The sequence below is a fragment of the Tasmannia lanceolata genome, unplaced genomic scaffold (genome assembly GCF_043159265.1).
Source record: "Tasmannia lanceolata isolate RefF3 unplaced genomic scaffold, GAP_Taslan_0.1 ptg000006l, whole genome shotgun sequence".
Lineage (NCBI taxonomy): Eukaryota > Viridiplantae > Streptophyta > Magnoliopsida > Canellales > Winteraceae > Tasmannia > Tasmannia lanceolata.
The window spans coordinates 2,066,200-2,079,062 of NW_027518683.1; the positions used below are offsets into that span (position 1 = coordinate 2,066,200).

Below are 12,863 nucleotides of genomic sequence, written 5' to 3' on the forward strand. Positions count from 1 at the left end.
TTGCAAAGTGAGGCGGCGAATGATGTTATCCCTCCATCAAATGCATCTTCTGATAGTTGCGTGCAGATGGATAGGCGGGAGGGTATCGGTGGGGAGGATAGTAGGGACTACGAAGAATCATTTTGGTCCGTTGACAAGCGTAATAACCTGGCTTTGGTTATTACTCAGGAGGAAGAGCCAAGACCCATTTGCTGGATTGATCCTAAAGCTCAGATTCTGGAGGTGTTTGTTAACCACATTATTTCCACGAGCAGAGCTTTGGGCTTGACTTACTCTGGATCTGAGGATCAGTTAATCAATTTGTTCAGGGTTGCAGAGGGAAGAGAATTAGATCAGAGAATGTTATCCGACCCTTCCACCTTGGAGGGGATCAAGAAGATGCTGCGGGAATTAGCTAAACTCAAATCCGATGTTAATTATGATGGGTCTAATGGTAGAATCTCCAAATCTTCAAATCGGAAAAGTAGTAGAAGAGGAGGTCCAAGGGGTCTTGTAGCTCTCAAATCGGTGTGTCCATGAAGATAATTTCTTGGAATGTGAATGGGTTGGGGTCTTTGGAAAAAAAGGCCCAAGTTAAAGCAGTTGTAAAACATAATAAACCTGTGGTAGTTTGTATTCAAGAAACTAAGTTGGGGGTGGTGAATAGGTCTCTAATTAAGAGCTTAGGAGCGAATGCGAATTGGGAATTCCTAGCCTTGGATGCCATTGGAGCTGCAGGGGGCATTCTTGTGATGTGGGATCAATCAAGGTGGGAAGTTCAAGAATCATGGATAGGTAAGTTTTCAGTTTCAATTGTCTTAAGGAAGCTGGGGGAACCTCTCTTGGTAACCTTCACAGGTATATATGGTCCTACAGTGAGGAATGACAAGGTCCATTTATGGGAAGAATTAGCCGTAGTTAGGAATAAGTGGGGACATCCATGGTGCTTGGGGGGGGGGGGGATTTTAACGAAGTTAGATGGGTGGAAGAAAGGATGGGGTGCAGAAGATCCAATCAGTATATGGGTGATTTTTCAGATTTTATTGCTAGGCATGAATTGATTGATATTCCTTTGTCGGGGGCTAAATTTACTTGGTCTAGAAACTCCAGGAAGAGTCGGATTGATCGGTTTTTGTTTTGCTCAGAGTGGTTATCCATCTTTCCGGACTCATTTCAAAAGGCTCTTATTCATTCTGTCTCGGATCACTGCCCGCTATTGCTGGATCCGAGATTGGATTCTTGGGGTCCCTCTTCGTTTAGGTTTGACCTGACTTGGCTTGAAATTCCTAAGATGGAGGAGTTGATGGGGGGATGGTGGGCATCGCACAAGGTTGAAGGGGCGGCGGATTTTGTAATAGGGGAAAAACTCAGAGCGGTAAAAAAGAAACTCAAAGAATGAAACTCTAATAGACTGGGGGAAAGATCAGAAAGAAAATTGTAGCTACTCGACAGTATTCAAGCTATCTCTTTGGCGGATGAGGAGGGGATTGCTTCAGAGGAAGAGCTGCTAGAGTTGGGTCGATACAAGGAAGAACATAGATGTCTTTTATTGCAGGATGAAATATCGTGGAGGCAGAAATCAAGAGCTTTGTGGGTAAAGGAGGGGGACAAAAACACAGCTTACTTTCATAGCATCGCTAGTGCGAGGAGGCGAAACAATCATATAGCGGCTCTTGAGATCGACGGTGCTCCATCATTCAATCGGGAAGTCATCACCAAGGAAATTCTGGATTTCTATAGGTCTTTATATTCGTCGGAAGTTATTGTGAGACCGGTCTTAGATGACGTGCCTTTTAAGGCTCTAGATGAGCACAGCAGGTTGGCGCTGGAAAGGCCGTTCTCGGACGAAGAGGTGGAGAATGGGGTTTTTACGATGGACCGTGATAAAGCTCCAGGGCTGGATGGTTTTTGTCTAGCTTTCTTCCAATCCTGTTGGAAGTATGTTAAAGGGGATATCTTTAAAATTTTTTACGGATTTCTTTGAAGGCATGGAGTTGGACAGAGGCACTGGAGCGTCGTTCATAGCTCTGCTGCCAAAAATAAAAGGCGAGGTGAAGGTCTCGGATTTTAGACCTATCAGTCTAGTTGGTTGCCTTTATAAAGTCCTGTCAAAAATATTGGCAGATAGATTAAAAGTGGTTCTTCCTACGATTATTTCGTTGAATCAGTGTGCTTTGTGAGCCAGAGGCAGATTTTGGATAGCTCGTTGGTGGCCAATGAAACCGTGGATTGGATGGTCAAGTTGGGTTCAACGGGGGTTGTGTGCAAACTTGACATGGAAAAAGCGTATGATAGAGTAGAATGGCATTGTTTGGATCATTTCTTTGGGAAAATGGGGTTTGGGAATCGTTGGCGGGGTGGATAAAAAGTTGCTTATCGTCGGCTTGGTTTTCCATCCTTATAAATGGTTCTCCAAAAGGATTTTTTAGATCGACTCGAGGCTTGAGGCAAGGGGATCCGTTATCTCCTTTCCTATTCGTTATCGTCGCTGAAGCTTTGAGTCTCTTAATGGAGAAAGGCAAATCCGTGGGACTAGTTAAGGGGATCCAATGTGGCCAGCACAGAGTTGAAGTGTCTCATCTGCAATTTGCAGATGATACTCTATTATTTAGTTCCCCCCAGATTTCTAAAATTTTGAATCTCAAAGCAGTGCTGAGGTGCTACGAAATCATCACTGGTCAAAGATCGAATTTTTCAAAGTCTCGTATGTATGCTGTGAATGTGGGGGAGGAGGAGGCAACGATTTTGGCCAATCTATTGGGATGCCTTTTGGATAGGTTCCCTTCTTCTTATCTTGGGCTCCCTTTGGGAGGCGGTAGACCAAAAATAGGATCGTGGGCGCCCATTGTGGAAAGAATCGAAAGGAGACTAGATACATGGAAAAGGACTTTGGTATCAAAAGGGGGAAGATTGACTTTGATTAAAGCAGTGTTGTCTAATATTCCTATTTACCAATTATCTTTATTCAAGTGCCCTATTTCTATTGCAAAGCGGATCGAATTGATTTCAGAGGAGGTTTTTGTGGGGAGGATCGAAGGAAAAGAGGAGCTTCTCTTTAGTCTCTTGGGAGGATGTATGCAAGCCGGTACTTGGCGGAGGTTTGGGGATTCGAAAGATCAAACAGGTAAATGCTGCTCTCTTGGGGAAATGGCTGTGGAGGTTCGGCGAAGAACAGTCACAGTTGTGGGCGAAAGTCATTTGTGGTAAATATGACGTAGATGTGGGTAATTGGAGATCCCTAAATCGATTCAACAAATCAGGGGTGATTCGGTGGAGGGATATTTTGCGTTTGTGGCCATGGTTCGACCGCGGAATAAGATATAGAGTTTACTCGGGGGCTAGAATTTCTTTTTGGAATATGGTATGGTGTTCCGTCATTCCTTTAAAAGATTTGTTCCCTGATATATATGCTGTGGCCGTTGACAAGCAAGCTTTAGTTAAAGATTGCTTCGAGGTTAGGGACAATAAGGTGATCTGGACGCTGCTGTTCCGCAGAAATTTCTTTGACAGGGAATTGCTCTCGTTGGTCTCGTTACTTCAGGTCTTGGAAGGTAACTACATTAGTTCTTCAGGGGCGGATAAAAGGATCTGGGTGTGGAATTCTTCGGGTTATTTTTCGGTAAAATCTTTCTTCAAAAGACTGAATCCGTGTGCGGAAAATCTTCCTGTTGCAAAAGTGTAGAAGATGAAGGTTCCCCCAAGAATTTGTTTCTTTGGTTGGACGGTGATTCAAGGCCGTATTCAAACGGTAGAGTTTTTGAGGGACATGAATATGATCATAGTCAATCATTGCGCTATGTGTATAGAAGCGGGAGAATCTGTGGAGCATTTATTTATTCATTGCAAAGTGGCTCGAGAGGTTTGGGGCAGGGTACTGTTGAGATTCGGTATCGAGTGAGTATTCCCTTCCAACGTGAAGGATCTGTTTGAAGGGTGGGCTTCTAGTCCATGGAGGAAAAAAGGTAAAGTTTTGTGGTAGATTTCGTTATTGGCTACGATGTGGGTTCTGTGGTCGGAAAGAAACAATAGGATTTTCGTTGGGTGTGCGAATTCTTCTTACTATCTGTATATCAAGGTAGTTGCGTTATCGATTTCCTGGGCGAGGGCACTGCCCATGTTCAAATTTGTTTCGGCTTTCGACCTGTGGGCGGGATGGAAAGTGGTTTGCAACAGTCACGTACCCGTCCCTAGAATTTCTCAGCATTGGGTCAATCCTCCTGTTGGATTTTCCAAGCTGAACTTTGACGGATCAAGCTTGGGTAACCCTGGTCCAGCCGGGATCGGGGGTGTCTTAAGGAATTCAGATGGGGATGTTGTGCAGGCTTATTCCGGGCCTATAGGTGTTGCAGATTCAAACGAAGCTGAAGTTAGAGCCGCATATCAAGGCATTCTGCTATTAGGGAGCGAGAGGGTAGTGAACACTATCGTGGAAGGAGACTCGTTAAATGTCATTAGGTGGCTTAAGGGTTCGGTAGTTCCTCCCTGGAGATTTCTTCGTTTCTTCGATGAAATAAAGGATATAACGGTCGGGTGCTCTGTTGATTTTCAAAATGTTAGGAGATCAGCCAATGGAGTCGCTGACAAGTTGGCTAAAGCGGGTGCGGTCAAGCAGTCTTTGGAGCTTTTCGACTTTCTCCCTCCGTAATTTCTTTTTGTATTGTTTTCCTTTTTTCCGTTCTTCCTTTGTGTAATTCTGTCATAGTGTGGTGTGCGGGGGGCCTTTTTCGGTCTATCCCCTTCTTAATATATTCAGTTACCATTCAAAAAAAATAAAATATCAATTCCTTATTTTATTCGTCTGTTGCTTGGAAATGATCAATGGATTTTATATGTGTTTCGGCAGGAGATGTGAACAAACAACATAGGCACCTTTTTTCATGTATAATAAGTTTGAATTTTTCAGGATGTTGCATTTGTTTCTTTCTGTGCTGATGCACGGACATGAAGATGGGAAATCACAGGTTAGTCCCAACAAGGAACTGGAGGGTGTTTCTGCAATAATCTCCATCTTCCAAAGTATCAAGTGTTCGGAAGATGTAGTTGATGGAGCAAAGTCAAAGGTAAGAGATCTATTTTATTATCTCTGGCTTTTCTGCTGATGTGTTGGTTCATAACATAACCAGGTTTTAATAAATTCTTGTCTGCTCATGTCAAAGCTTTTTCTATCTTGTTGACCATTTCTAAATAATTTTATGATGTGGTCACTGTAAAATTGACAGAACTCACATGCAATATGCGACCTTGGGCTGTCAATCACCAAGCATCTAGTTCGTAACCCGGCAGATTTTATAGGTCTAACCACATCAGTTCCATCGCCTCCATCACTTTACAAGCCTCTTGAGAAGAATAAAGATGATAGCTCCGAGGTGAATTCTTGTTATGTTAAGATTTATTTATTTTTAATTTAAAAAAAAGATTTATTTATCTTCTGCATGGTATTTTCTTCATGGGCTGATAACCCTGTAAAAGTTGCTGCTTATCTTCAGTAGATTTGATCATGGTTTTAAATTTCCATCGAAGCCGACATGAAATGACCGAAATGTTTCCATTTCCATCCCCACCGAAACCGAAACCGAAATGACTGAAATGCATAAACTAAAATTTTAAGTGTAATTGTCGTATGCTATATTAGATGTATTATATAATTATATTATACGAAGAGAATTCAAGAATGGTGCATGCATTATTTATAAATATTCATATGAATTAAATGTCAAATTTGGCAGGTACTAAATTGTCTGACATGTGCGACAATGCATGTCATTAGGTGTTTGATGTCTTTAAACCATTATGGATGGTTGTCTTGGTTATATGATGATTTCTAAGTATGTATTTGTGCTTATTCTAGCCTTCCCTGAAGTTTCATCTTTAAATTCTATGATTTGCATGTGTTTTCATACATTTCCTTGATTTTACAGGATTTCCACCGAAACCGAAATTTAAAACCTTGGATTTGATTGGACCCATGTCTTTCAATGCCAAACTTTGATGACCAGTTGAAGTTGATTAAATGGACATGCATTCAAGCAATTCTGTTTGGCCACTTAATATTCAAGTCTTTATTTTCATTTCACACAGGACATAGTCAGATCACATGACTGGAACATATTGGATCTGTTATAAACTTATAATGAAAATGCTCAAAAGACAGTGGTCGTTAGGCTCTTTCCTAATTGCCACTTTTTGGGCCCCACATGTGATGCGGATTGTAGACCTAATAAGTGGCATATTTGTCCATTAGGACTTTTAGGAATTTATGTCCATGTTATTTAGTTTTTAGGATTTTTATTTCCTCGGCATTTAGTTTTGGGGTTTTATTTTCCATGTTAAGATTTTAGCTGTTGTGTTCATATGAACATATTTTTTTTGACTTTATGATGTATTTAATTCTGTCTCATGTTTCTTTTAGGCAAATGTAGAACAGACATGGTTGGCTGGTGATGGCGTCTTTGCCCATTTCGAAACTCTCGAGCTTGAAGATAAAGAAGTGGTAGTTCTACGACCCATGGATGATTTTCTTGCAGAATTTTTAGGGATTATGGAAAATTTTCTGGGTTATTTTCTATTATACATTTTATTCTTTCATTATGAATCCTTTCTGGGATGCATTTTCAGGTTCATCCAGATGTTGCAAAGGATGAGAATGTTTTAAAGGATAGTGATAGAGATGGGACTGAAGTCCCACTTCGGAAGATGATGAAATGTCTGAAATCTCAGGGAACCAAGAATAAGAAAGCAGTGAGAAGGCATATTTTATCAGCTGAAAGAAGTAATCCAGAAAATGATGTTGATATTCTTGCAATGGTAAGGGAAATAAATATCGACAACCTAGAAAGATCCACGGACATGAAAACTAGCAAGTCTGCCAATGATCATGAATATTTTGTAAGTGGAGATGCATCTGATCAAAATATTAATAAGAAAGTTCCAGTTTCGCGGAAAAGTAAGAAGAGAAAAACTAGCTTTGCAATATCATCGCCAGTTCCAAAACGCAAGAGACAACCTTTTGCCCAGGATGTTCTCGTATCCCCCAACTCAAGGAACACCTCAAAGGACTGGGGAAAAGCTTCGCGGACAAGTTCTCATAACTTCATAATTCCCTCCTTGCAATCTCTTGAAATGGAATCAGGTGTAAAATCATCTATGGAAGGAGGCATGGTAAAACCCACTGAGTCAGATTTGCTGGTATCATCCTTGCCAGCAATTAAAAGTTTCTCATCAAGGCGTAAAGAAAAAGGCGCCATCCAGAGTATGAATCACATTCCATATGTAGTTGGAGAAACCATCAACCATGGGGAGGAGGTGAGCTTTTTCTTATATCACCATTAACAGAAATGGAGATTTCCCCAAATTTCTCTTACTTTGGTTTCGTATGTCTAAAGTGTACATTTCATTTTCACCATGTTTAATAAAGTTCCCTGAGCTAGTGGATGCCGATAAGAAGAATTCAGTTGGTAATGCGAAGATCCCCGTTGCATCTATCAAAAAGCGCAAAAAAAGTATCGCAGGACTGGCCAAGGTAATCCCTTTCATTTCTTTATAGTTTATAGTCAACATTCCAGTGGCTTTTCTGTCTTACTCTTCATATCAATGTTTAAAACTTGTACTTGGAAAAGAACTCACCCAAGGTAAAACTGTGTCGAGTTGGGTGAGTCAGTGATTGATGCGATGACTTCTTTTTCACTCAGTTGAGTCAAAAGAGTTTTTCATTGACTCGGTTTGGCTAAAAACTAGTGGAATTGCATGAGTTAATGATTGAACCTGGGTGTTTTTAAACAATACTTTGCATCAAACAGCTATGGTCTTTTATTATCAGACCTGGATCTGTGTAATGAGCTATTGTGGTACAGTTTACTGTGCCCAGTGATGTTATCTACAGAACTGCTTTTTTATATTTTATATTTAGATTCATGACGCTGTGTGTTGTTAAAGAATTACGTTCCATGTCTAGTAAAATTGGATAAGTTTGTGAAATTTAGCTGGGCAAACAATAATGAATTCTTGGATCACCTAGTTCTATCAAATTTATGGAAAATTTCATAGAACTTGGAGAATTATTAATTCACGAGAACATAAACACTAATCTCACATGCTTGGGTCTTGTCTGTACTTGTTTCATAGATATTTCTTAGAGAATGTGAAAGCTACATTTGCCAAAGTTTATATTTTTGGGGAAATGAAGACTTTAAAGAACTTCTAAAACTATTTCTCTGTTTTTCTTTTCTTCTTCTTCTTCTTCTTCCTCTCTCCCTCTCTCCCTCTCTCCCTCTCTCTCTCTCCCTCTCTCAAAAAAAAAAAAAAAAAAAAAAAACTGTGGACAGGCATGATGGGAATTAAAATGCATTTCTCATGTACTGACCTGTACCTGGATCAGGAATGGGATTGCCCAAGTCCATTTGAATCATTGGAAACCTGGTAAAAACGTAGTACCAATCAGAAGTTTTCTAAGGAGTTTTACCAATTTTTGTGTGTGTGTGTGTGGGGGTGTGTTGTGGGGGGGGTCATACGTAGTAAACGTGTGGCCTTCCACCACGCATGGTGTACACACGCGTGCATGTGTGTGTGGGGTGGCTTGTATGGAAAAGCTGTTCATTTGGTGGTCCCTTCGTTGTCTTAATAATCCGATTAGAGGACTTCTACCAACTGAATGGTGTGTGTCTGCAGTCCTCAAAGACCTCCGATCAGATGGTTAGGATTGTCCAGTTGGATTGGGTTCTGATCCATCCATGGTGCGATTCACTAGATGAAGGGTCCCGAGCATGCATACAAGTGTCACATATACCAGATAGACGCTGATACCATATAGAGAATGATGTGTCTAACACTGGATAGTTTCCCTATGTATTGTCTGAGGATTGTTGCAAGTAAACCTGTGATTGGCTGAAGAGAAACCTGACCGAGGACTGTACACATGAAATATAACTTGTTTTTCTTTTGGATTATCTTAGAGCAAAGTGATATTTAATCGAAAATGATGTAACTAGTAATGTTCATTAACCTTTTGTCATTTACATTCAGGATTTAATGATAGAAAAGCTAAGTCCCCTGCGGGTGGGCGTCTTCCACCCTTTCTGCTGGGCAGTTGGTGGGACCTGCCTATCATAATGTGAGGCCACTCCATTGTTTTGTCACCACTTTAGAACCTCCCATATAGGAGAAGTATTCCTCTTAATTTATAAACTTATGAATTATGGGTGGTGATTCTATTTTTCTAATTCCACACATCAGTTGATTTTTAAATATTTTGTGATATGATATTTTTCATTTATGTATTATGAGTGGTGATTCTATTTTTTTTTAAATTCTGCACATCATTTGATTTTTAAATATTTTTTGTGATATGATATTTTCCATTTATTATTATTCTATTCAGGGGACTGATATCTGCGCGGCCATGTTTTGTTAATGGGATGAATCAATTTGTTCTACACCTGTCTAATTGGATGCTGAGAGCTTTTTGTGAATTATAATGGCTTTTGACAGCTGGTTAAAAAGTGTAAAACAAATTGATTCATCCCATTATCAAAACATGGTTGTGTGGATCTCAGACGCCTTTGTTTATTAGTTGGATTCTTGGAATTTTCACTAATAATGTGTATTTGTTTGCTTTCCATTTATTTAATATTCATGATTAGAATCCATTTACCAAGGTCATTGTATTCTTGTTTTTTTTTTGAATAGTAGGTCATTGTATTCTTCTTACAATGATATTATTTGCCTCCCCTTCCAGAATTTGTAATCTAACAGCTCCCTATTTTGTTTACATTTTGTCTATCTTTTTATGACCAAGTCACATTTTACCAGACTTCAAGTAACTTTGACAACTTGCACAAGCGAAATTTTAAGGATGCATTATTGATCTAAATTCTTGGTTTTAGATAATTGTTTCTTTTCAAATTTTTATTTATACATTTTTCTGATTTTTACTTTATTTTGGAAATATTATTCGATTGCAGTGTTAATATGGTACATCCCTATCATGGAGTGAACTTGTTAGTAGTGATCTTGTGGAAGACCTTGATTTCCTACTCTAAAGTCTAAACAACAAACAACCAATGGCTCACCTAATTGAAAACGACTGCAGTTTACAATGATTATGTGTTGTCATGCATGCATGCATCGTAAAAAAATGAAATGTTTATCGTGTCAGTATGCCATATATATTTATTGTTCACTGCGCTGTGAATATTCCCGTCCATGAATGCATTTGCTAGTTTATGTTGTTCCTTTTTGTATCTTTATTAACTTGTGGGTACAAGTCAACTTCCCTGCAGTTTTGCTGTTACTGTCATAAAATATGCCAGGATTTATTTCTATGCAGTGTTCATTGGAGAATACTGAAAGACAAAATACAGAACTGATTGGGTGCAGGATAAAAGTATGGTGGCCGATAGATAAGCAGTAAGCATTTTCTTCTAATTGTAGGGCTTTATGTTATTTTTTTTTTACATTTTAATACAAATTCTGCAATTTCTTCTGAAGTTGGAAACTATAACGTTGTTAACTAATCTTCATGGGCAGAGAGGCCTGTGAGGCCTGTATATATATATATATATATATGAGGAAAGTGTTTCTAGTCCGGCCGACTAGAGATCATTCTCTAGTCCGCCGACCAAAAACACATGGGTCCCACATATTTTGTGGTGATCTAAAGCATTCATTTGATAGGCCTCATCATAGATAGGATGTCCACAAAAATTCAGCTTCATAGGATCTTCTTAACCCTTCGATTTGTGGAGTCTTCATAGGATCATCCCAACCCTATGATTTGTGGAGCTTAAAATGGACGGCTATAAACCGCCACAAATCTGTCCATTTTTTAACTCCACAAATCGAAGGGTTAAGAAGATCCTATGAAGCTGAATTTTTGTGGACATCCTATCTATGATGACTCTCTCTCTCTATATATATATATATATATATATATATATATATATATATATATATATATAGAGAGAGAGAGAGAGAGAGAGAGAGAGGAGTTTCTAAGCACGTGCTTAGGGAGCTCCCTAAGCACAAGTGGCTTAAAAAGTCACCGATTTGTTCGTATAGCGGGTCCACCTATGCAGGGTGCACAAAAAACGACCAATCGGTGGCTTTTCACTTTTAGCAGAACCAAGAAACACTCTGCAAATGTTTTTGTTCCATAATGCACAAAAAGAGAAATTTTTTTTTTTGAGATACATTCTGAATCTTTAAAACCACACACATTAGTTTGACACTATGTTTATAAACCCTAATGCGCTCATCTTCAGGTTTTATGGAGGCATGGTGCAATCTTATGACTCGGGAAAAAAGAAACATGTGGTGAGCTGCAGATTCCAAATTTTCATTTTTTCTATGATCATGATTTGTGTAAGACTAATTTCTTCTTAACAAATATTTTATTGAAGATCTTGTACGATGATGGAGACATGGAAGTACTCCAGTTAGACAAGGAGCAGTGGGAGGTTATCAGTAATGATTACAAGCCCGGAAAGGTCTTGATCTTCTCATTCTAAGCACATCTTTGCCTCATGGCTGAAATTTTGTTTATGATTTATGATAGCTGTGGAAGTTTCTAATTTAGTGTCCAATGTATTCAATTTTTTAACAGAGGCTAAAATTATCAAATGTCTCCCCATCTAAAGGAATGTAAGTATCATTCAGCTTTCCTGAGCATAGTATTTCTTTTTTTATCCGTTTAATTGGGGGGAAGTCTGTGTACACCAGTTTTATATGATGCTTATTGTGGTTTCTGCCTAGTTTTATTTGTTTATTTGTGTTTCAGAATGCCATTAACATATAATCCATGGTCTAATGTTACAGCTCAGCAGAAAAGAAAAAACATGGAACGATACCAGGTGCCTCGAGACAAAATCATAATTCCACTAAGAAGTAAGCAAAATACTATATTTTGGGTTGGTTTCTATAAAGCCTCTTTCTCCTCTAGTAAATTATGAGTTGGCATGTTCTAGATTCAAAAGGAAAAGAGCTCCAAAGAGAAGTGTACGTCATCTCAACAATGGAGTGTCAGAGAGTAACATAAATGCTGGTAGTGAAGCTGAGAATGGAGGGATCTCTGAAATATCGAATGCCCGCCCTCATCCTGGTTCAGAACTTGATGGAATTAACTCAGGTAATCCTATCCGTCACCTTTCAGCCAGCGCCATGTTGATATAAACAGTCAAATTTCAAATGCATACAAGGTGGGGCCCAAACCAATGAGACATGAGGGTTTAATCATAGCTGTAATTGAGTGGAATTCAAAGGCAGTAGGTCTTGTTTCATGGTTCTAATGTTTAATTTATAAACCCTCTTGTGGTTACCTAAAAAAAGTTTAAATTTGCCGAATCTTCAGTTATGTTTTAAGTGGTGAATGAACACACACAGGCATTGGAGTCCCAAGGCATTTATGAAGAACTTATTTGTTTGTTGGTTTTCATCTTCTGCTTTGTTCCCTTCCAGATGATGCCATAGAGAAACATGCATCCCTTTCAGAAGGTGAAGAAAGGATAGAAGATGGCGCAGAAGAATCAGAAAAAGAGGATTCTCCTGAGAGAAGCAGTGCCGGAGATTCAGATAAAGGAAAGACACAAGATTCTCCGGACATTGCCGGTGCCGGAGATTCACATGAAGAGAAACCAGATTCTCCTGATGCAGGCGAAGCCGGAGATTCGGAGGAAGAGAAAACAGATTCTCCTGATGCAGGTGCTGCCGTAGATTCAGACAGAGAAGAGAAACCAGATTCTCCTGATGCTGGTGGTCCTGGAGATTCAATCAGAGAAGAGAAACCAGACTCTCCTGGCTCAGGCGTGGCTGGTGATTCCGACACAGAAGAGAAACAAAAACCAGATTCTCCAGACACAAGCGGTGCCAGGGATTCAGACGATGAGCCCCTTGTG

General features: G+C 39.5%; 2 protein-coding genes across 4 annotated transcripts in view; both read left to right on the forward strand.

Moving 5' to 3' along the window:
• The window catches only part of LOC143879232 (sister chromatid cohesion protein PDS5 homolog A-like), a 37,903-nt gene that overhangs the window by 24,676 nt on the left and 364 nt on the right, over positions 1-12,863 (forward strand). For all 3 annotated transcript variants that reach the window (XM_077381491.1, XM_077381492.1, XM_077381493.1), the window contains 12 exons: positions 4,883-5,039; positions 5,199-5,345; positions 6,389-6,469; positions 6,595-7,281; positions 7,394-7,498; positions 10,301-10,380; positions 11,235-11,286; positions 11,373-11,459; positions 11,576-11,613; positions 11,788-11,856; positions 11,937-12,097; positions 12,427-12,860. In XM_077381491.1, the coding sequence (XP_077237606.1) occupies positions 4,883-5,039; positions 5,199-5,345; positions 6,389-6,469; positions 6,595-7,281; positions 7,394-7,498; positions 10,301-10,380; positions 11,235-11,286; positions 11,373-11,459; positions 11,576-11,613; positions 11,788-11,856; positions 11,937-12,097; positions 12,427-12,860 (2,098 nt within the window). The remainder of the gene's footprint in view (positions 1-4,882; positions 5,040-5,198; positions 5,346-6,388; positions 6,470-6,594; positions 7,282-7,393; positions 7,499-10,300; positions 10,381-11,234; positions 11,287-11,372; positions 11,460-11,575; positions 11,614-11,787; positions 11,857-11,936; positions 12,098-12,426; positions 12,861-12,863) is intronic.
• Positions 7,214-12,863, forward strand: part of LOC143879233 (acetyl-CoA acetyltransferase 2-like) — a 44,772-nt gene continuing 39,122 nt past the window's right edge. The window contains exon 1 of the mRNA XM_077381497.1: positions 7,214-7,219. The gene's annotated coding sequence lies outside the window, so the exon portion shown is untranslated. The remainder of the gene's footprint in view (positions 7,220-12,863) is intronic.